This window comes from Halictus rubicundus, chromosome 2, assembly GCF_050948215.1.
Source record: "Halictus rubicundus isolate RS-2024b chromosome 2, iyHalRubi1_principal, whole genome shotgun sequence".
Lineage (NCBI taxonomy): Eukaryota > Metazoa > Arthropoda > Insecta > Hymenoptera > Halictidae > Halictus > Halictus rubicundus.
The window spans coordinates 9,013,602-9,039,700 of record NC_135150.1 but is presented as its reverse complement, the minus strand read 5'-3'; the positions used below and the strand labels follow the sequence as shown (position 1 = coordinate 9,039,700).

The following is a 26,099-nucleotide window of genomic DNA, read 5'->3' as shown; positions in this document are numbered from 1 at the left end:
AATGAGATTCTATTGGCCTACTCACTTTTCTTCATGCATTGCGGTTTCAGAGTAAACAAGATTTTTATTTTACAGTAGTTGAATGCTAATGATGCAGAAGTATCACTAGTTGTCGAATGTATTTGAATGTTCTTTAATCGGTAGTTTTGAAAGTATAAACGTTTAACAGATAGGAAAGGCTGAATATGTTCACGAAAATTCGTAATCGCGCTTGCTCTCGAATGTTTCATAAAACTCCACCGTTAATGCAATGAAAGTCCTTCGACGTGTGCCTGCATTTTTGTCAAGCATTTTCTCGCCAATGCCGTATTATCAAGTCCCCGACTGTAAATATTTATTTTCTACAGGCTAGGCAGGAGGGATTAAAATTATGCAGTGATTCACGCCTGCATCGCATGAACCATTTTCCCGTAACATACGCGAGAGCCAAGTTCACGAACTTGGTACCGAACTTCCCTCATCTCGACTGCATTCTGTTTGCCCCTAAAATCAGTTTTCGCGAATTTTTGTAAAATCAGCAAAAATCTCATTCTTCCTATTCGTCATCTCTTTTTACTCGATAATATTTCAAACCTTAGAGAGGAATATCAAAATCGTGTCATTGAAAATATTTTAGCTAGATTATATTTATAAGCTAGCCTTTGTACAGGTTATCTCATTTCATGTGAACTACTCGTATATCTTTGAAATTATTAATAATATTGAAAAATGTTTCAAACGAAAGTTCTAGAGTTTCGAGAGGAATGAGATTCCATGTTAATGGTTTTTTTTTTGTAGGTGGAGGAGTAGCGGGTATATGAATGGTACATTCAAGTTCATTATTCCCAATAGAAAATTATGAACCTTCTAATATAAAAAAATCATTAGTACAGGTGATATTTTAATTTTAATATTACGAGAGGGTACTTAATATTTACTAGTGTAGCTTGTACCCATGAAGTTAGCACGCTGGCTAGAACTAACGAGCTGCTTCAAAATTCGCTGGTGATATTATTAAAATGGCACATTACAGTCAGAGTGAAATAGAAATTTGAAAGACAAAGTTTATCAACATGAATTAAGTACTCCGAACGACTTTCTTTACTAATTCTATTTCGTTGCATTGCAAATTGAAATATTTCCTAGATTAATGGTTTCTTGATATAAGATGGTTAATCATTTTTTATGATGATTGGTGTATCTAAAAATATATGGTTCCATTAAAAAAATGAAAGTGACCTTCATGTGTTCTCTACCCCTCTACCTACAGAAAAATCATTAACATAGAACTATGTCGCCCTCGAGACATTCGGGTGGTTCACTTCAAATAGAACACCTTGTACATGTTAGACAAACTCTATCAGTTTGGTCTTTAAGGTTGCAACATCGTTAACGGTTGTTGTTCAACAACCTATTTTTTGTGTTTTGATAACCAGTAGACGATTCTTATAGATTTTAAAAAACGTCTTTAATACAACATTACTCTTGTAATATAATTATGAAGGCATTCAAAACAGCAGGTAAGGCATATTAATATTAACATTAATATTAAAGTATGTCCTATACTACTGGTTTCTTGGCAAAAATAGTTTAATACTTAAGGTTTACAATAAAAATACAAACTGCAACTGTTGATCGAACAATGAAACAAAATTTTTCGGTCGTAAGATAAACGCGAATAAATTATTATAGCCACTTGCATAAGTTGACGACTTCACAGTCTAACAATCAATTTTGAAATGAAAGCCAATCTATAATTCTTATTATTCTTTTACCAAGTACTGATGTTTGCAAACTGTAGATACACATTTAGTAATATTATGGAAAACATTATCCGCCAAAACATTCTCCGTAAATGATAAATATATTTTTCGCCTTGTGGCTTTAATAATTCATCCACTGTACACTATTTTAACACGTTGACTGCCACGCCATCGATATTTGGATGACGGAATTATTTCTTCAGATTTAAAAATTAATTTTTTCGATAATAGCTCAAGTAGGTGCTACGTTTGCTTGTGATCCGTGAAATGTAAGAGGACTAAAAAAGTAATTACACCATAAATATTAACACGTTAACTGCCACGTCAGTCGCATATGACTGACAGTGACTTTATATGTATTTATACTGGGTTTAGAAATTCATTTTTATTATGTGATATCCAGATAAACCGAATTTTATTGGAATCTATCGAATTCAAAAGGGTTAAGACAAACTTCCCTATAGTACATTTCAAATTTCTAGTTTTGATTTCATTAATTAAACTACTCTGATTTTGTCAGAATTTTTGGGGTTGATGTATGGCGCTTGACGTGTTAACTTCTCGGCTTATGTATCATTGAATAAATTGCTTTCGTTGTAGGCAGATCGAGTAGGCGATCAACGCGTTAATAGTGTAACTTTGGCTAGCACAATTGGTATGCACTCGACAATTCGTTTCCAATTATTCGTTTTGATTACGAAACTTTCTGACCCATCATCGACCAGGTAAAGTTGAATTATTTTACGTCACCTTAGACTGTGGAAAGTTCCACTGTTAGAAGAGTTTGCTCCATTTACGACAATGTCGGTTTTAATATAACTGTGAGAGCCTTAAGCGCTTTTAAATTCATTGCCTTCCGAACTAGCTCCGCGAGTTCGAGGAAAGCAGTTATGTGGTCGCTTGCAATGTACATTTACGTTGAGTTTATTGAAAAATGTATAAAGTTAAATGGGACATTTTCAATTTCTCGGGAAGTTCAGCGGAATGTTTGACATTATAATACTATTAATTCCGCTTACAGTTACAATCACAATTGTATGTACAGCAAGTTGAAGCTAGATGTTTGGGGTGTACTATTCGCTACTACTAATTGGGGCAATTTCAATTACTTTCGAAGCATTTATAATCGACCAACATACAATAAAGCAAAACTATATCGTAGAATGTAACAGAAAATAAGTGAATGGAGACTGTAACTGAGATTATTAAGGCATTGAAAAATCAGATTATTAACAGATAGTTGAATACTATTATTCTTTAAGAAATTTTATATGGTAACAAATTTCTTTAAGTAGCAGAAAATAAATTCAAATCAATGACCTGGGCAGTATTTATACAGGCACGTACTGTTATTCTATTTTGCAAACAGATAAATCATTTATTTCAGTTTGAACATACAGAAATAATTTCGTTCTAACTTTTACACAAAAAGCCATCATCGGACCGGGGATCTTTATATAAAATGAAAATTGTCCTGCATATGTTACAAGAAACAAGAATCACTTAGGCATGTCTTTATTCCTTTAATAATTTGAGTAGGTCAGAATTGATACTCTTCAATTTTTTCAATCTCTCTACAACTTCAAATTAAAACTACCCATTTTTGTCATAAATGCATAAAATCTGGTTATTAATATGTTTACGTCGCATTAATATTTGTACACTTTCTGAAAAGTAAATATTATATATACAATGAATAATTGCGATTTTAATATTTTTTGAGACATTTCTTTGCCCTTCCACTTGATACCCATACGTTCGATATGCTTAAATTAGATGGCACACCTAAGAACTCTAAAAACCCTAAAAAGACACATAAGCAAAATAATGACTCCCACTTCTAGGGGAGAATCTACATTTCTGGATTGATAGACATCTGTACAAGAAACTGGCCGCAAAATTGTTTATAACAAAGAAAATTGTTGTTAAAAATGTTGTTTCGATCATCCCCTTCTACTCATCTAGGAGAAAAATGTTTGAAAGAAATCTAAAGAAATATGTAATTGTCGAGGCATAAGCTGATAAAGATAATTTTTGAAAATACCTCGCGAACTTATCATTTCCCGACCATTTTACTCTCATACTTTTTTACGTAGAATGATGAAAGGATTCGATGTACGTAAAAAACCGAAGATTTCTATTTAAAAAAAAATAGTGCAATTGCAAAATGCACGTGCAAAAATAATAACAAAAATATTATTGCGAATATGTAGTCCACTTTGAATCAGTTTTTCGTCTAACTCTTTTTTCTAATTTCCAAACAAAAAGAAGGTATGGCTTGTTACAGTTGCGCGAACCACCCTTATGCTCGTATAACTCCATATAGTCAAATTTTGTAATTTTTTTTATCAGCTTACACCTCGACAATTATGTATTTCTTTACGCACGCGCGCGACATATGGTTCCTTCCAAACCTTTTCCTTCCCAATCTGTAGAAGGGGTTGACGTAAAAAATGTTCAACCCCTTGCACTACTACTTATTTTGTGGTTAAAATGATAAGAAATTCTGCACCGTTCAGAATTACTTAGAAAATAAAAAGAAAGTTTATATTTATTGTATGCTTGTGTTTTTTCGAAAGGCTATATATCGACTACAACAAAATAGAAATTTATTTCGGTTTAAAGGAAATTTTTATTAGTCTCTGTTCAGAATCTTCATCACGCGTCTGAGTCGATATCGTAGGGCAAGGGGTTTCCTTCCACCCTGTGTACAAATGTTAGAGATCCGGTCGGTTCGTACGGCCAACGACTCGTTGCAGGATGCAGTGGATCCTCCATTGTGTATTCCCTCGTGTGTAAACTGTATAATTCAAAGCTCTGATGCATTTTAGACGGAACACGCATTATGACCGGTTACACGGTGGAAAAGGAGCCAGTGATGTGCGACTGGACCGAGGAGGAGATCGTACGATTCTTCGGGACGAGGGGCACGGAGGAGGATGACTATGCCGAGGGTTCGTTTTCAAATCTGAAATTCTACGGGGAGGCCTCCGTGGGAGCACCGGAGTACGACGATATCGGCGAGATATTGATCGCGGACAGCTTTGTCTCTGTCCTGTTGACATGCCGTGCCGAGCACAAGAACTACGCGACGGTGTTCTATGATCAGTCAGCAGTTAGCTGCACCCTATCGATGCCCGACGATCTCCGAGTCAGCATATCGAGAAGAGGTCATTACAAAGTTTCGATGGCGGACGGAGTTAATCTAAAGGTAATCGAAACCCGCGAGATGAGATTTCCTCGGGAGCCGGTATCTAATGCCGAGGAATTCCGGTTTGGCTACGGGCACATATTTTATATCGCGATCCCGCCGAACTTCCGCGAGAGCTCTTCAAATGAAAAACTTGGGCCGCGTTCCTACATTCGATTTGATCCTTAATTAACCCTCGGACTCCTGCGAGTTCTAGGCCTATGCCGGAGTTATTTCTGACCCACGCCGATATTTCACTAATACAGTTTTATTCCGATATAACACGATGACTCAGAACTGACTATCGTAGTATTTCGGATGAGAGTGCCTGTACGGCTTGACTTTGTTGAGAATGTGTGGGCAGCTCGAATGTAGCGGCAAACTATAAAACTATAAAGAGATATAATACAGGGTGCCCCAAAAATGTCGTACTTTCTTGAAAGGGGAGGTTCCTGGAGTTGTTTGAAGTAACTTTTTCCTTTGCGAAAATTATTAGTTATTAACGAAAAACACGGACCAACCACAGCATGGCTATAACGGACGGATTCCGGCACGGCCAATGCCAACGTCGCGCTCGGTGTGATCTGTCGTCGAGCTGGTATCCCTCTGCTGTAGCCACGCTCCGATTGGTCCATGTTTTTCGTTAATAACTCCTAAAAAAACCAGAGGCGAACATTTTCGCAAAGGAAAAAGTTACTTTAAATGATCCCAGTAACGTCCCCTTTGAATGAAGTACAACATTTATGGAACACCCTGTATAGCGATTTTCTTATTTTGAAATAAAAAGCGTCGTCTTATGTTGGAATAAAATTGTACATATTGACGGTCGCTTGAGCTTATTCCTGGCATATCTCACTACATGTATATATCACGATGTACGATAAATTCCTTTGGCAAAACTGCATATTAGGAAGAAATTCATATTATTGTAGGATTAAATTTTGAATCTAAAACTACCCTAAACTATAAATCTACGCCTGGCAAGGCTAGCATGAATAACTGCGATACTACATTATTAATCATATAATAATCACTTATACATAAATATTATTAATTTTCTTTTGGTTGTTAATTTTATTGTTAAATTTCACTTTTTGTGAATAATTACATTACATGTACATTAATAACCAAATTTAAATTTTTGTAAAAATTTTTGCCATGTGCCGTACTCTCTAGAGTGCTAAAAATCAAATAATGTTACATTAATTGTAGATGTGAGAATTAAGTAGAATTGTACATTAATTCTGTTTATTGGAAAGTGCTCACCAAGGTATATGCATTCTTTTTACATTTAATAAAATAGATTTATAGATTTCGTATAAATTTTCAACGGTGGTTTTATTTATTACTTACATATAAAACTTCAAATTAACATATAACAAAAACGGCAGAATATATCCTGAGATTCTTACATATTTAGATATATTATTTGCTAAAGTTTAAGAATTTTATAGTTTTGTTTGCAGCTCACTGCTACACTTAATTTTATAAACTTTTTAAGAGGTGCCCATACTTTTCCTTTAGGATCTATTGAGGAAAATTTGTTAATTTGTTTTTAAATTTATTAGTTGTATTGTTAAATTTCATTTTCTGTGAATAATTAACAATACATATACATTCGTAAACAAATTTGGATTTTTCTCCAAAATTTTGCCATTTGTCCGCCACAGTCACAGTGCGGAATTTACTGAGAAAATTCAATATTCGTGTATATCACGATATAAAATACATTTCTTTTGCAAAAAATGCGTATTGGGATGGAAATCGTAATTAATAAACGTATAATAATAATTTTTATGCATAATACAATTTTGTAATAATTATGTATTATGTATCAATCGTTTTTATGTATTCTTAATTTGTTTGTAGTATATGTTTTATACCTATTGGAAAAGTATTAAGAATGTAAGGATAGATCGAGATTGTTTGGAGGAACGTGAATGGGGATCACATTCAAAGTACTGAGAATGACTCGGATAGCGAATAGCGATTTGTTAAGTTAATTAATTTTGTTTACTACTATTATAGTTTGTTTAAGTTTATTATCATTAATTTTAGGTTTAGTTAATTTATTATTAATTTCGTTTTAAATTCGCTAGTTTTTAAAAATACATTTTTTTAAATAAAAATTGTTAATTTCTTGTTAAATTTATTAATTATATTGGTAAATTTCATTTTTTGTGAATAATTACCTACATATATACATTAGTAACCTTTAGGGGAGTGTCGAATATTTGGCCTTTTGTCCGCACTGTGCGACGGGTCACAAATGACTCCGGCATAGCATACGGATACGGAGGATTAAAACGTTAATTACACCTATATGAGGAGTTACAGTAACTTATACATAATTGTACTTATGTAGTGAAGACTAACAAGACTCTTTTGTTCTTATTAACTTAACTTATTAAAAACTAACTGTTTTGTTTTGTTACGCTTAAAGATAATTCGTTTATTCATAAGAAAAGTGACATAACTCAAAATATATTTATAAAAGAAATTATATTAATAAATATATAAATTGTGGTCTACTTTGTATCTAATGTACATGACAATTAACCTAGTATCTAAATAACAACAAATTATTTTACATTTCTAAGTTGGTTATATAAAATAAAAAAAATTGGCAATTTTACTTAATTTTCAAATGGCTCTCCTGTAAAATTTATTTTTTTTTTACTTATGCCACTTTTCTTATGAATGAACGATATAAAGGTATGTATGTAAATCGTTCTTGTTCGTAAAAGCAAAAAATGTTTTCATTTTAAGCATAACGTAGCCCATACTATTACTAGATTGTAATTCATAATACTTACTTTGATAAACAAAGATATTAGTAAATATATTTTATGACAGGCTTTTAAGTTCTGATGATCGACTTTAAATTGGTATAGGTTTGAAAGTGTTGCCGCTAGAACTATATAATTAACCAGAAACTGTGTACAGGCAACTCACATCTAATACTCTGTTATATTTCCGAAAATATTTTACAGTAAAAATGGATTGCACTTATTAAACTTTAACAGGTATGAAAAGGGTTGAAAAATTTATTAGAGACAGCGAACGTGTTGATTTCTCCTTGATGATTAGTGCACATTATGAATATAATTTTTTACGATACTTACATTTTCCGTATTTTTTATATACCAAATGGGACTTTACGTAAAACAAATTAATTAGAATAACAAACGAATAATAAAATGTTTTTAAAGAAATATTGATGGAAAGTGATAGTAATTAGATTAAGGATGAGTTATATAGGAATATTTGTCTATAATAATTAATTAATAAAGCTACATAAAGCTACATAATACATTATTTCACAGGGTAATTGCGGAGAATTTTGCGGAGAAACGTTAAATTGCATTAATTTGCATGGAAAATTTTAGATTCATTTGTTGGAAAATACTTCTCAATTCAGAATTAAATGGCTTTCACAAAACTGTATTATATCTAGAAACAGTGAATTTATTACATATAATAATGCCATTCCGAAAACTGGTTAATAAGATTTAACAATTACAAGGATCGTTTTTAAAATATTTGAAAAATTGAGTGTTTTACTGCTTATTAAATAGTTATGAATTATTGTGAATTCATCTTACATTTTAAGTATTCCTATCCAAAAAGAGTTTTATATTTATCAAGATTTCCTTTTATCTTACAAAAATTTAAGCAATCTGAAAACTACATTTATCGATAATTATTTAGTTTGATTTTCACCCTGCGAATACCTTCGCCTCTCTATATAACTACAATATTAAACATATTGGGTTCGATAATTTTCTATCTTCATTTCATGTATTTGGATGTAAATAATAATAACTGCCAAATTTAATGAATATTAACTAGCATGCAGAATAATTCTATACAATTCAACGAGTATCACACGATTTTCATTATTGAAATATTGAAATGAAATCTGGATACATTGCTAAAGATGCGTATGGCGGGCTGAGAATTGTAATGGTGCAAGTTCAAATTCTGAAGATTTGAGTTAATATTGTTCTTAATTCTTTACTGGAAGATGGCCGCATAGTCTTTTGTCACTAAACCAATAGAACGAACCATAGAACGAACCACGAACTTGGAATCATAGTGGTGTACGTCCGCCTTACGCTCTTTTGTTTTCAACCTTTTTTATCTATAAAAAAAAATTCATTTTCATTACCCCTTTTTTAAATTCAATTAATACCGCTGAAGTTGTAGGCGAGATCATGGTCGTCTTTCTGACAACGAAGTAGAAATTAATAAAACAATTTAATTTCTTAAGAATATTAGTGTACTCATTACTCTTACTAATCAAAATATTTTTTAGTTTAGAAATATATCCGTATAAGTCCATCTTAATTAGATAATTCGCTAGTAGATTGTATAAAATTCAGTTTCGTACGTTAATAATCACATGCAGACATTTTTTATAGCTTTCTGGATCTATAAATGTGTTTTCGCAATCGTAATGTATATATGGAGTTTTTTTTTATAACATCAAGTGCAAAACATTATTTTATTCGAAATACCATTGTATTAATAGATGGTATTAAAACAATTTTTCAATTTTTTTTTGGTATTAAAACATTTTCCCGAATTTATTTGATGGCTAATGCAACGAATTGGAATCTTTATGTCTAAATCATTGAAGAACCACCACCGAAATTACAATTTATTACCACCTTTATTTCACTTTCGAGATCATGCCAGTAATACAGTGTTTACTCGATATATGTCCAAAACATGGGTCCAGCCAGGGACATATTGGTCAGGAGATACCATTCTTTGACCCACGCCGAATGTAGACAAGGACAACGAAGCTAGAGGCAGTGGGGATAGTTCTGGGACTTTTATTGGCTAGGCATTTGGGACATATATAGAGTAAACACTGTATTTGCAGCCACCTAGTTCGTCTAAATTTAATTCTTTTTCATGAAAAAAAAAAGAAAAAATAGATCCTATGTCTCCATCCAGAACACGTACGCCCGTGTAAAATCGAGACTGTTTACGTTTGTCTGGAAGGACTAGTTTGCGTAGCAGCTTTGTTTAACAGTACCGTACAGAAATATTAAAAATTCGTTGCAATCATAGCAAGTAGATAACATATTCTATGCATGTGAATAGCAACAAAATAAAATACAGGAACAAAGGAGCAACAAAATGAGTAATATTTTCAAAATATCCGCGAAAATCAAGGTTATAGAAATTTCGAGCAGTATATTAAAGATAAAATGAAAATTCTTTGATTCTTCCTAAAAAGTGTGACAGGGTCTTATACAATTTTGTCGCAGCTACAAGAACGCATTTTCACTTGTCATTGAATTTCCTTGACTGTACAAAGTACAGGTACACAGATACATGTACAGTTACCACACGATGCAAACAATAATACTAGAAATAAAGGAATAAAAAATGTCTTCCTAGAATACACTTTTCATTCGTTTCCGTCTACGTAACATAGTTTGTCGCGAGATATACAACAGGAGACAAACGGTGTTAGGGATAATATCGAGTAGCCGTCAACTTATCGGCACGGGTTGAATTTCCATTAGATCGAGGACGACGTTTTGTCGTTCGAGGGCAACACGTGCGCCACTTGTGGCAGGCAGTCAACGTCCACCTACAACTTCTTCCCATCCGAGTTGCTGGGCGTCGTATTCACCAGCGTCGACGTCTGCGGAAATATCTTCGAGGTGAAAGACGACGGCACGACTCGCTATCGTGGCAAAAGTCCACCGTCTGGACGGCAGAAGTTCAGGTCGAACGCGGATGGTGTCGGATCGAGCGAGGAGGAAGAGGAAGGATATTTCGAGGGGAAAGAAAATTTCGTGGGCTTCGACTATGGCTGCCACCATGCGGAAGGTTACACGGCCTTAGCGGTCAACCGATGCAGACTATTCTCGATGAATCAAGATCTGACGGCTTACGAGTACCATCATCGATCGACCAGGGACCAGGCGGAGGCGGTCGCTGTTCCCGATAACGAGACCAGCGTGATCTTGTATCCAGCACCGCGACGATCGAAACTTCCTCGTCTGATTACGCTCGAGACGGCGAAACCTGAGTCACGATCAAAGGCCACGCTATCATTTCGGGTTAGATAATCGGAATAGTTCGCTACCGTTTGCTTCCCTGGTCCTGCCCCGCCGCATGGATGCTTACTTGAACAAAGTAGCCTTTGAATTTCAGCCACCGAGGAAAGAAAATTGAGGGGACGCGAAGGGAATTGTACCGAGGTCGGGTTTCTTCGTTCGGGGGGAATGGGTCAGGGGAGAACGAGCCAAGCAACGAATACAGTCGAGATTTGACATTCGCTTCCTTGGAATTAACTTGACCCACGACCGAGGACGCATTTCTGGGCGAAAGGAAGATTAACGCTAAGTTTACGGAGCACTAAAAATGGCTATCTTACATTGCTATAAAAATAACGAGAATGTGTCTATTCAAATTTTTAGCCACCTTTCTGTAATTATACAGGGTGAGTCACTTAACTGTACCACCCGAATTTACTAGTAACCTACCAACCGTATAAAAAAATGTTTCAAACAAAAGTTGTTATACGTTAACCGGCGTATACAATCTAATAATTAGTTCTTTTGTATTTCACTTTGTTATCGAGATACTGAAGGGGACAGGATATGTGATTTCAAAGAGTATTAAATGCTAAGTAAAAAAGTATTAAGGCGTGTGGAGTGAAAAAGTAGTAATTATCGAGATATTCTTTTGTTAATCTTCGGTGGAAGTATGATGACAAGCATTTTTTAGTTTCAATTATTTGTTTGCGAATCTTTTACTAATGTATATGTGGCGTTTTACTGATTAAAACGAGTCCAAATATGATACAATTTGTATTGCGTTCACTCGTTTAATCCACGATTCAGTAGAGCCTCCATTATCCGAACACTCGCGTCCTACTGACTAGTACGGATAATCGAGGTTCTACTAAACCGTGGATTAAACAAGTAAATATGATCCTAACCGTACCACGGGGGTACGGGGGTACCTCGTTGGGTATCATTTTAATCGGTAAAGCGTCGCGAACATGTTGGTGAAAGATTCGTAAAAAGATAATTAAAAACTGTAGCGGCTAGCGGGGCGCCGGAAGAGAAATCTTCAGCGCACCAGCACCAAGAAAGATTTATGGTTTGCACAGCATAAGACGCTATTTGTGAGAAAACGTCTTTAACGTTTTTGGCCACTTAGCGGACAGATGTGTCCTTGTAGTTCCTAGCGACGAACTCAATAGCGCAAGTGGACGCCATAAATTTTGGGTAGTCTAAGGGTCTCCAGCCTAGAGTGTCCCAGCGACGCGTGCCTGGTTTCTATCACCCGGGAAAGCTGGGCCCGTTGACGTAAGCCAGCAGTCACGTACCGCACTTAGCACGGGGCCCGGAAGACACCCCGCTGCATCACCAAAATTAGATTTTTAACAGAACGACACGCTCACCCTTCTCACGCACGAGAGGCGTGGAACGTGGGCGTGTTATGCAAAATGCACGGATTGGTGGAAGTTCCCCGCAAGGACTTCCACCAATCAGCCGACAAGCATTTTTGAAGATATAAGGCAGAGACTACCGACGCGAAAGGAGAGTCACGAAGTCGAGACACAGCCGCGTATCCGCCGAGTGACTTAGAGCTAGTCCGGTCGTTGCTAAGTTGCAATAACAGTTCAACCGCGAGTCGAAGCGAATCGCCGGTTTTAGTCGAACCACCCCTGACGCTCTCGCGACATCACTCTTTATTGTAAATAAACGACTCAGTCACGTACACCTGATTTGAACACTCATTCTAAGGCACCCGCCTTATATAACCCTGTTCCTTCAAAACTAAAAACAAACAAGCTATCATCGAATTTGAAGAATATCTCAGTAACTATTACTTTTTCAAAACAAAGTAATGATAGCATTTCACGTCTTATTTGATATAACGATACTTTCATTTGACGCTTTTTGTTATGCAAGGAATATGTTAATAGTAGATTTAGGTGGTACAGTTAAGTGACTCACCTTATATACCCAAAGAAATAAAGTTGAATAATTCTTCATAAATGCATCTTTACAATCTTAATGATCGCACATGAAAAATATTATAACCCGTCATTTTTACGAGTCTCGTAAGCGTAGTGTTAAGAATCTGTTTATTTCATGTTCTACATTTGTAATTGTTTAGAAGCATTAACGCGAACTAAATATCACTGAATTATGTATGTATATGTGAACGGTGCAGGCAATTTCATTTTTATTTTATCTCATTTTTTTTATATTTTAGCAGATTTTGTAACTTGAGGAAGTTTATGCATTTATGGACAAAATGGGTAGATGGAATGTAAAATAGTTGAGAGACTAAAACAGTTTAAGGATATTCACACATATTTTCAATTTCATAAAATTTATAAAGAAAAGAAAAACTTGTATTTAGTTTCTGTGCCTTTCAAATAATTTAGGAAATTATTATTTTGCATAAAATTCCGCAGTCTAATGATGAGTATGTATATTCGACATAAACATCCAAAGGATTAAAAGAAAAAAAACATGTTCAATTAACTTTTGTTTGACACAGTCGGTTTAGAAAATTTTTATTTTCCTTAAGGATATACAGACTAGTTATTAATATCGCTGCAATTCATTTAACAACAGGAATACAAAGTTAGGCCAACGAACTTCGACAGAACGGATTTGATAAGAAGTACGTACGCCATTCCATACGACTGGTTGTTTCCTTTCGGCAGAAACGGCAATGGAATTTGGAAAAACACACATGACCTGCCATTTCTGTGCGAAAACGATAAGACTGTGCCAAAATTATTGGAAATACGTGTTCTGTATGGTTTCAAGAAATCTGGCGAAAATGCAGTGATAAATATACAAAGAGCTCTTGGTCGCTATTGGATGTCCGTGAGTGCCCCTTTCCATTTTATGAAACTTCCAAAGAATATCCTAATTAACCTTGCTAGGCTACTGGTTTTCTTTTGTGCATTGTGAGAACTTGTGACCGCGTTGCTCGAATTATTCACCTAAATAATAATACTCTTTCTCGAGTAAGATATTATCCCTTCCTTTCAGATTAAATCATTTAATAGATCTTTCAAAATTAATTAATTATTTTATTCGAGAATCGAAAAGACATTTTTAGAATTTTTAATCTGTAGAAGATTACACGGTAAATTGTAATCACAATCCTCCATAATTAAAGTCAGAACTTCTATGCCGCGTGTATATAATTAAAGTTTAAATTAAAATGTCCATCACACGGATGCATACTTCTTAAAATTACTACGATATTTAAGTACTACATTTCCGATTCTCGCAAACTGGACGATATTTAACCACTTAACTGTGGAATTTACTTTCAAAGACGTCGAACGCAGGGCAAATGTTGCTATTATAAATTTTACGCAAAATGTTAAGCAAAATTAAAAAATATTACATTGTTATCCCATAAAAAATGATCAATTCATTGTTGGAAAGATTATTGTTATTAAAATCTAAAAAATTTTCAAAAAATAAGAAAATTCGTCAACAAAAAAACATTAAAGAAACAAATAATGTTAAGAAATTCAGTTGATTTCAGTGTGGTATTTTTCAAAGCAAGGTGAAAAATAATTAACTTAGCTTGCATAAAGTAATACATTGTAATATCTAGTATATCAAAGAAGATAATCAAATTAAAAAAAAATACATAGCAGTTTTATTGGTAATATAAAGGAAACATAGCACCAAATGACATTTTTATTACATCTTATTGAAATTTTCAGTTATTGTATTAAATGGAATTTTTTTATTCTACACAACGAGTACACACATCAACCGCACCGCAATAGAGGTTTGGATTGACGTGTATACACGTCGAACGACGTTGACTGGTTAAATTGTGATCATTTCGTAACAACAAGTAGTGCAATCATAAGCCTGGATTCATTTTAAAGCTTGCAGCCTCTACTTTCGCAAAGCAGTTTTCCTTTTTCTCTAAGATATGCCCGATGTAGAAGTTGGGAAACTGAGGACACATATTTCCGAAAAATGCTTCAAATTCAAATGTCCCCTAAAACTTTCAAAAATTTTATTCGTAACTGTCATAAATTTGATGATTAAAGCCTCCGCCTTACAACGATTCCTTAAAAATTGATGTACGATTTTTTCACTGGAACAGAAATGAGGAACAAGTTCGGCTGTGTAAAGCTCTCGTGGAGTAACTTATACTACTGTAGAGTTGGTGGCACACCTCTCATTCACAGCTCCATAAAACGACTAAAAAAACATCGTACATTAATTTTTAAGGTGTAAATGTGTGGTCGTTTCAGTAAAGAGAAAAAATTTAAAGTTTAAATGTACCCAAAAGGAGTCCATTTGGGTAATACTTATTGTAAGGACAATATAAAAATTTCAGAACCAGTATAAATTTATTAATAAAACAGTAGCGGGTTTCTTCAGAATTTTTCTGGTATTGTAAGTACTCTAAAACTGCATCGCACTTATACAGAATATTAGTATTCATGGTACAATCGTGAAGGAAATGACTCTACATGGAGAAGTCGAAAATGTAGAACAAAATTTTTACATTTGAGCTTTTCAAGAAAGTCGAGCACGCGTGCATTAGTATGTATGTGAAATAGAAATGGTAAAGCATAAGCAGACACTTCAGCCAGAACTTTGAAACTCATTTTGTTTGAAATGGAACCCTCGTATGAAAAAACTTTAATCTATATTTTTGGTTTATTTTTTTGCACGTAGTGATACTGCATTTCTAATTCTGTAACGAATGCTAGAATATTCTATATGAATTCTTTTTACACTGACTCTTTTCCTATTATAATGTAAAGAATGAACACTAAACAATTATTAAGTGGTTTTAATTACAATCTTCGTGAGTACGAATAGTATTTTTTAATTTTTTTTATTATTTTCAGGAATTTTTATGAGTAGTAAAAGTATTCCAATACATATTTAACACTAACCGTACCACATACGTAACCATGTACCACGTACCATATTTTCATTAGGAATTTTAAAGAAATTTCTTCATTCAAGCATATATTGTCAGCCAAATTGATAGAAATCAGGAATTCAATGTTGTAATTTTTACAAAACAACGTATACTGGTTTCATTTTGTGCTCGGTGCGATTAATGCTGTAAATTAATTTTGATACCAAGAAATGGAAACGTTCATCTTGCCTGAAACGTAGTAGCTTTCTATCGTAACAACATTCACAGCTGTAGGGAACACAGTTGCTGAAACAGGAATGTAATAACAGTTCTGTACTACATTGATCAATAATAAATGTTTTTCATCAAACAAAGCTTTCCAAGTTGTTCCAGCCAAGACTTCCATAATTTGTTCATGACTTGTTCAAGATATATTGATGAATCGCAACGTAGATTGGTTCTATAAACTGCAGCTTCATTTTTTATTTAAAAACAGTCGAATTCATCTGTATCGACTTTATACTGGCATTGTGGTTTTTTCGATCTTTATCTTCTGTAAATGTAACTTTCAACAAACCGTTATTTTATCACTGTAATTTATTTTTGCATAATAAATCCTCCTATGACCGATTGTATTACTCATTCTACCAGAACCTGCATATTTGTTCTTGGGTGGATGTTATTGAAAGAATTGTTTATAACATCATCATCCAAAAATGAGTGATCATAGTAAAGAATTATAGAGGAAACTTTTACATAGTTTAACAGGCTTTATCATTCTATAATACGGTTTTTTACCGAAGTGCATCGTTGCAATTGCACTCGTTTTTAAATATTAATTTATGATTTTTCTTTACATGAATCGATTCCTCGCGCTATTCCGAATAAAAAAATATTATGGTGCAATCGTGAAACACTTTTTTGCAGCATCTTCAGTAACTGGTCAAATGTTCTATCATTGTGGTAATGAAGATTTGGGCTTAATTTTACCTCAGGAAACCAGACATTTTTAACTTTTTCAAATGTAATCCTGTAGATTTAGGCGAGAAAATGCTTAAAATCCAAGTTTCAATCGTAGGAGATCAGTAGTTCAGAAGTTATACGTGTGTAAAGATGTGCGATTTTCAGCACTTGTGACAGGCAAGGACGTCGCCATGTTGATAGGCAGTGGCCGTCGCGCGATGCTTAGCGAGCGCAGCTGCTAGATACCGTGCGCGAGTAGATGGATTTTACAGTGGGAGATCCATCTGTTTCGTCAGCAAGTATTGCTATAAATTTTTCTTTATTCGTGTGTGCGGAAAACATATTTCCTCTCAAAAAGATCGATACCCCACGTTAGCGGCATTACCGCGTGCTTGTGGTGCCATCTAGCGGCTCCGCTCGTTACGCGACGCGTGACAGTCTCTACATACCAACATGGCGGCGCCCTTGCCTGTCAAAAACGCTGAAAATCGCATATCTTTACTCACGCACAACTTTTGAACTAGTAACCTTCTAGGATTAAACCTTAGATTTTCGGCATTTTCTCATAAAAATCTACATGTTTACGTAACAAATCCAAAAATTTCTGGTTTCCTGAGGTACAGTTTAGCCAAGATTCGCATTTTGCAGCTGCACTAATGCACTTCCTGTATCATTTTCTTCTATCTTCAATAACAACTGAGTTATAATTCGGCCCAGTTACTATATACACCCTGCACTTCTTAGTTAGTGTTTCGGACTGACTCAAAATTGAGTCATGAATAAAATAACCAATACATTGAATGAAACAGAGTTAATCGACCCGTATGCTCAAGTTAATATAAAATCGTGAGCCCTTGAGTTTTTTGTGAGCCTGTTTAAATAAACACAAATAATGATTCTCTGGAAGATCGTTTTGGTTTGTTCAATTTTGCTCGTTACTGTGCACCACCTAGTAATTTGTTCACGAATCGATGAAATGATCAAAATATTTGGTGTTACAATCAGTTAGTGAGCGGTAGCTGCGATCCAGCTACGCCAACCGATAGTGCAGACACGCAGAAAGACACCGAGGAGATTTTTGACTCGTTGGAGCACGATCTTTGCGATTTATCATTGGGTATCAAAAAGACGATCGACGCGACGACGTACAGATATGGCTTGTCGAAACGCTGGGAAGAACCAGGGGCGAGGACGAAGGAACCACGAAAATCGATCGAATTCAACGAATTACTCAGGCAGAAGGCCGCAAAGAGGGAAGAGCTTCAATGGTACAAATGGTGCTTCAAGGAGAAATTCTATCTACCATACTTCCAGAATATCACGGGAGCGTGTTTCCTTTGGGTTCTGGAATGCGTGGAGAACGCCCCGAAAATATCGTTGGCGAACCACTCGCTCGGGGAGCACGATAGATATTCTCAAATACAAGAAAGCGAAGAGGAACTTCAGTAAATTCATTAAGTTAATTACTACGATCCCTCGGTGAAGTTTTCAACGGAAACACAGAATAGTCCACCTAAGTGGGGCCACTTGAATATCTAGTCAAATTATGATAATGCAAAAAACCTTTTTACACGACGAATGGCATCGAAGGTCCCACGTCCGACAAGACTATTTTTCTCTAGACTTTTCAAATCCGCAGTCTATTGATGACATATGAAGGGTCCATGGGAAGAAGGAGAAATGTCACAATTTAATATTTTTTAAAAAACAAAAATTTATTGTTCAAACTATAATTTCATGCTTCAGACTTTAATTTGCAATACGACGTCGTCAATGATAAAGAGTGCACAAGCAGCATGCGAAAACATCCAGAATAAAGTGTCTTTTAGAATTATAATAATATAATGCAACAACTTCTTCTGAAATTGCTATTTAAAAGATCATTATTGAGCTTCTTTTACTTACAGCTCAGTCATTAGAAAGCTTATTAATAGGCTTCCGGTTGGTAAAGTGTTGACAAGGAATCACTTATACTTTAGACGATTACGATTCAGAGCAATGTGCAAGTCCCAAAACTTTTTTTAAACTTAATTCCAAGAAACAAAACTACATAGAAGTCCGAGGGTTACAAGAGTACGCTGTATCTAAGAGTTTTTCTGCTGATTATGGGAAGTCCTCGAAAAGGCTCGCACGATTTCAAAGCCTAAGTGCTGACAGTCGCGTGATACGAATGGAAAGCGTTGAGACCTTCGAAAATACGTTAAACTCCAAATCGATAAAATTGACATTTCCCCTTTTCTCCCATGAAGTTTTCGCGTATAAAGATCGTGATCATTGGTGCTGGGACTAGTGTCGCCAGATCAAGACTTGTTCCCCCACTTTAATTTCTCCTTCTACCGCGCTATTCCTCACACTTCCGCTGTGGTCCGGTCACGTGACGCGTTTCGTCTCTGTCATGCATACTCCGGTCCTGGCAGAGAGAGGGTAATTTTTGCCCCTCAATTCGTACCCCCTCATCTGGCGACACTGTTTGGGACCTGTAAACAGTATTTTGACCATGTTTTCTTCTGTTAATAGCAACACTGAATCTGACGTTGCCTCTGATCAGTTGATGCCCGAAGCCATGAAAAGATGGATGAACTGCTGTGACGGCTGAGTTGCATGTGCCGAAAGAATTACGAAGATGAAGATGTTTGTAAGAACGTTACGGTTGTTTATATGAATTTCCGCTTAATTAAATTATTTTGTGAACAGCAGAATAGGAATAAAATTTACTTCACTGATTTATAAATAAATCATCAAGAAGTATTCCATTTTGAAACAATCTTCTTTAGTGTCTATGTATATTTAACTTTTCTTGGGCAACTATCACTTTCAGTGTTAATTATACAGGGTGTTTCCGAAATCGTGGTATCAAATTCGGCCGCGTGGTGATTCCACACACAAAAACAAGTCGAAAAGAAGGAATAACATATTTTTGTTTGACTCCTCGTTTTCGAGAAAAATGGGTTTGAATATCGAGTTCGCATGCCATAGCAGGAAGTAGAATCGGTCGGCCATGAACAGACGCAACAGCCGATTCCTATCTAATCGGCTATTTAAACCAATCAAAAAAATGTTATTACCTTCTTTTCGACTTGTTTCTGCATATAGAATTCTGCATATAGAAGCATCACATAGGCACTGTATTTTAACTTTTTTTCTCCTTTTCGCATTAGTCTCGTTGTTCATAATCTTGATTAAGAAAACTGATATCATATATTTTTGAGTTGTGTCACCTTCGCGACGAAGATGCGACATATCTTTTATATAGCGTTCTAGGCAAGCCTCCATAACCTTGAATATAATCACTACCTTTTTACACAAAAGTTTCTTTGCCATGTTTAAAGAGCAGTAATCACATACGTTATATGATCTTTATTTATTTTCAAATTGCAACAAAAAGGGTGTAGCCGGATACGGAGGACAAAAGTGCCTACAAACCAAATCGAATTTGCAATAGGCCATTCGATAGTTTATCCAAAGAAAATACTTTGTGCCAATTTTCAAACCTATACGGGGGGACGTAATGGGGTGACAAAGAAAATTCGGGTTTTCTGCAATTTCTCTTCCCCTTTTTGATTGAAAATTCTTAAAAAATCAGGCATATTTCAGCTATTAAAATGCACATCTATGAATTTTTTCAGAATTTTTAACTACGAAACTGAATTTTAAAAATTAAAAAAATTTTAGAATGCCGATTTTTTGTAGAAGTTATGAGATACTAAGTTTATATTTTTACGGTTTCAGCATCTTATTATGATTGCTAACATATAATTTTTTCAGATTTTCCAAAGTGGGGGCACTTTGTTTCTATACACTATTTCAGGATACGTTTCGCGTTACAAAAATTCCTAAACATGGCATTACTATTCGATTGATAAAAGATGCAATTGGAGATACATAGTTGGAAATACAACATTTTCTGCTTACTCTTTTCCTTTCAAAACGTCAATGTCACGCGTGTCCGGCCATTAATTCGAAGACAAACGTCGAGAAAGATGAAACTGTTTAAACATGACTGCGCTTCGCGTATTATCGCTGAAGGATTGATGGACCCTCGTAGATGGAAACGACTACCTATGCAAGTTGTACAGTACAAAATCCGGTTAATATTTGACTGACCCTCGTAGTATTATCTTGGGGAAAGAGGATTCCGGATTTACTGGTCTCATGCTTCCTTAATCTTAACGTTCGGAATTGACTTCGTTCTTCCTCGGCGGAAGATCATATTCCGCCTGATTCCCATAAAGTTAAAGGAGAGTATAATTTTATTCAGTATTGGTCATTGATAAAAAAGCGGAAAAGAAATGTCGATGGTAAAGATTATGGACGGAAAAATCGAGCCAAGGGTTCCCGTGAGACGGACTCAGTCGAAGGAGTACGTATAAAACGGGGACGATCCTGGTTTTTTCCTCACCGTGCCACGTCACATGACGTTTCAGAAGGGAAAATGATATAGGTTAAAAATACGTGAGCAAAATTTTTCAGGGGGACCAGAACCCACCGGAAATATGAAGTCGATTCTGTGTCCCTGAACGACTCGATGAGATACCTATCTGTGGACGAGGAAAGCAATCCTTAAGACGTTTCCTCAAGGACATTGCGCTGCACAGAAATGCAGGAACACGTTCATTTATCCGTGAAAGAATAATACCTTTCATTAACATTTACCTTTAGATTTCATGAACTCGCAACATTAATAAAGGGCCTAGCCGAATAAGATGGTCAAAACTGCCCTTAGACGTTTTTCAATAATTAATGAACCATTCGAAAGCTGACCAAGAAAAACCCCTCTGAGCCAAATTTCAACCCCCTATCTTGCTCGTGAGGGTAGTTACAGGGTAAATTAGATTTTGAGCTTTTCCGTGCATTTTCCGCACTCTGATGATTCCCAAAATTCTGAAAAAAATGTGACATATTTTGGACCCTAAGGCGGATTTTTGAGAATTTTTTCAGGTTTTTTGGATGCAAACTGTGGTCGTAAAAAATGAAAAACCTCAAAAAAATCGGAAAAATGCAGGTTTCTCAAAAATATGAAAACATGCTATTGAGCTGTTTAGTGCCCCAATAAAGTACCATAACAGGCAGTGTCCTCAATTTTTTTTAGATTTTTTCTTGTAGGCACTTTTTGTCCAGACAAGAAAAACCGAATTTTTTCGACGTTTCTGCTATTAGGAGGAAAGTTACACTTGTTGATTTTATCGCAAGTATATATTAAGTCATTTTTAACGTTATTACATTGAAGCAAGTAAGTGTTTGACCTCAGAAATATGTTTTAAGAGAAAAATAAATTCTATTTCGTGCGATATATACCAGAATGTTCGCAACGTTTACAACGTCGCCGGTTGGCCGAGCAGTCAAGGTGTCGGACTACGGAGCGTAAACGCTGGGTTCGAATCCCGTCGAGGGTAAAGTTTTTTTTCCCATACATCATCTTTATTTTTTCAATTTCTTATATAGTTTATTCATGTGATTTTAACAATATTTTTTAAATGTTTTTAAAAAATATTGAGGTAACATTTTTAACTAACTTTTATTTATATTACTCCGATTTGACTTCGAATTTAATGATATTATTTTCTTGGATTAGGCAATAAATTAATATTTATATTATTGTGTTCGTCCACGATTTCCGCCAGATATAGAAATTGCTTGCGAAAATTGGTAAGATTCCGTGAAAAGAATTTTTAAATCTACTTCTGTCATTTCCGGAAAATCCAGAGTATCTACCGAGGATACTGTTTGAAAAGGAGTCGTTTTGCAGTTCCAATTATGTCCAATTTTTGGAAAGGTTTCGTTGTCTACTTGTTTGTGTAGAAGCTGGTACTTTTGACCTTGTATACTATACATTGCCTCTACAACCCAATGAATTTTCGTGACTTTTCGGGAATAATTCGACACTTTCGTCGAAAGTTGAGAACGATTACCTTTTAAAGCAGGCATGAGAACTGTGAATCCAAGACCTGTTAAATGAGATGTAACATCTCGAAAACCTCTGTCGACAATACAAAAGTCTCCCCTCTTCATGATGGTTTTCAATCAAGTAACTATAAACGGAAATACATCCTCATGTACGTTACAATAAAGAGGAATGGCTAAGGCTTATTTGTACCTGATACCTCACTTTAAAAATAGTGGTAGTATGTAGCCCTTTTCTTTCAATTGGACAAAAACCAATACTTTGCTGCGTGTTATTTATTTAGAATTCTTCTCATTTCCTCCCTAATTTATGAAGACGCAAGGCTTAGAAACCAGATTAATGAATTTTAATATTAAGAATGTTAGAGAGGACCGTAATGAAGATCATATACAATTAGAGAATCGAGGAAGTGATAGATACTCTAAAACTATATTTACATATATTTTATTCAAAAATGTTTCTTAAATATTTTTAAAACATTAAAAAAATATTTTAAAAATCACATGAATAAACCATGTAATAAAAAATTGAAAATATAAAGATGATGTATGGAAAAAAAAACTTTACCCTCGACGGGATTCGAACCCAGCGTTTACGCTCCGTAGTCCGACACCTTGACTGCTCGGCCAACCGGCGATGTTGTAAACGTTGCGAACATTCTGGTATATATCGCACGAAATAGAATTTATTTTTCTCTTAAAACATATTTCTGAGGTCAAACACTTACTTGTTTCAATGTAATAACGTTAAAAATGCCTTAATATATACTTGCGATAAAATCAACAAGTGTAACTTTCCTCCTAATAGCAGAAACGTCGAAAAAATTCGGTTTTTCTTGTCTGGACAAAAAGTGCCCACAAGAAAAAATCTAAAAAAAATTGAGGACACTGCCTGTTATGGTACTTTATTGGGGCACTAAACAGCTCAATAGCATGTTTTCATATTTTTGAGAAACCTGCATTTTTCCGATTTTTTTGAGGTTTTTCATTTTTTACGACCACAGTTTGCATCCAAAAAATCTGAAAAAATTCTCAAAAATCCGCTTTAGGGTCCAAAATATGTCACATTTTTTTCAGAATTTTGGGAATCATCAGAGTGCGGAAAATGCACGGAAAAGCTCAAAATCTAATTTACCCTGTAACTACCCTCACGAGCAAGATAGGGGGTTGAAATTTGGCTCAGAGGGGTTTTTCTTGGTCAGCTTTCGAATGGTTCATTAATTATTGAAAAACGTCTAAGGGCAGTTTTGACCATCTTATTCGGCTAGGCCCATTGGTCTGTTAATGAGATCAACATATTCGGTATTAGTATCAGTTACTGTACATCAATTTACGAGCATCTGCATAAATTCACGCAACTGTGCGCAGTACGCTAATAACAGAACGTAACATTCAGAATTTATATAAATTTTCGCCATTATTATTTAAACAATTGTAATTAATTAACCGAAACTACATAATCAAATTACAAAACACTGAATTTCAAACTACATCAATGACGTACGTTATTTTATCCATTAATAAGGTCAAATTTTCAGTGTTACGTGCTGTTTTCTTCAATATCATGGCAAATATTGGCAGTGATCATAGAAACAGAGAATTTGACAAATATTTCAACTTAATTTAAAAAATAATTCCATTTAATTTCAAAAAATTTAGCGGAATTTTCTGTATACTGTTAGATATTGATCCAGAACATTTTATTGCACAGATGATCAATCTTATTTACTTTACCAAAAAATCTACATGTATGTACCTGGTTTTATAGAAAACAGCTTATGATATTATGAATGAGGCACCTTGTTTATTTAATACCTAATTAGTAGATTGTCTGCGACATTAGTGCCTACCCGAGAACAATGTCAAGTCGAACAGGTACCCTTATTCGCAATACGTTGAAAGCAGTCCCGAGTCATCGTCTTATATCGAAAGAAAACTGTATCTGTTAAGCACCGCTCGAACTTAGTTTCCGAAATATATGTAAAAAAACTTCTATGTCCACTACAGTGAACTCCGTCATTTTAAACAGTTCCGCCATTTTTGGTTAAGTCAGAGCCCCGTCCTTGCCCTAAAGCGAGAGTTTGGTCAATTAGAAATGGCATAACTCGCTGTAGTGCGTGTCAATAGTGTTTCACAAATATCTCGAAAACGGGGGCCGTCTGGCGGTAACATTCAACTGGCAATATACAATAGGGAAAAGCTGTTTCGAATCGTGCCCCAAATAACATAGTTTAAAATGAGTTGAAATTAACATAGTTGAAATCGGTGAGAACGCCCCTATTCCGAGTAGTTACCCAACTTGTATATAGATATTAAATATAAAGTTTCAGAAATGCGACAAACATTTCCTGTAACGCCTTTCCGTTTAATAACAAATCAGTTTTCCGATGAAGATTCTAAATAGAATCTAGTAAATACGAATATTTGAAAGGGTTTGCTCTTCCCCACTCCAGCGCCCTCTTGTGTGCCGCACGTTTGGGATCTTAAACCATATGTACTTATAGATCCGGCATAGGTATAGTACGTATGTATATAGGAAGGCCGAGAATCCAGTGAAGAAAAGATAATGGGAACATGTGGTGTCACAAGATAATTCCTAAGATAATTCCAAAATGGCTGACAAGGCTGGCCTTAATTGTAGTACCTCAATAAAACTTATAGAATAAACATTTTTATCTTAAACATACTTTACATATTGATTATTTCATGATAAAATACCACATTCTTTCGTGTACTGTGAACACGACGCGTCTGCTGACCCCTCCCCGCTCCAAACTAAGCGTTCCTATGGTCCGTGGGTTGATGAACATTATGATGATGAACGTGATGAATTACTGTGTCTATATTAATTATACTTATTTTGAGAAGCACAATGAATATTGAAAAAGATCAGTTAATACATGTTATATACACTTGTTTCTCTATATATGTCGCCAAGGCCTGGATGGTAAACGTCGTGGAATTATCCCCACTACCGCGGGGTATAACCTGTGTGGCCTCGAAGCTCAAGAGGCCTCGGACGCCGAGGAGTGTAAACATAGCACGGTTTCGATATGTCTCCTGGACAATACACGACGCTGACAAGTCCCGTGTTGTTGACATATATCGAGAATTCATTGTAACTCTTTTTTAATATTCATTATGCTTTAAAAATAAGTATGATTAATATAGGCACAGTAATTGGTTCCGCCACAGTTATTGGATCCCTTATCATAGTTGTATTTAGGAACATTTAACAGTTACTCAAATACACATATATTATGTATATCAACAACCAGAAGTCTTAGCAGTTTATTCCCCACCAATCTTATATCTTCTTTTTAGGTCGAAACAAAATTCTATTCTGTTGTACTTAAGCATTAAAGCAAACGAGACTAAAGAATAAATAT

General features: G+C 35.1%; 1 protein-coding gene across 1 annotated transcript in view; it reads left to right on the top strand.

The window, feature by feature from the left end:
- The window catches only part of LOC143362346 (sperm-associated antigen 17), a 40,203-nt gene extending 20,798 nt beyond the window's left edge, over positions 1-19,405 (top strand). The window contains exons 7-10 of the mRNA XM_076802409.1: positions 4,574-4,953; positions 13,560-13,817; positions 17,815-18,254; positions 19,327-19,405. Of these exons, the coding sequence (XP_076658524.1) occupies positions 4,574-4,953; positions 13,560-13,817; positions 17,815-18,254; positions 19,327-19,405 (1,157 nt within the window). The remainder of the gene's footprint in view (positions 1-4,573; positions 4,954-13,559; positions 13,818-17,814; positions 18,255-19,326) is intronic.
- Positions 19,406-26,099: the final 6,694 nt, after the last annotated feature.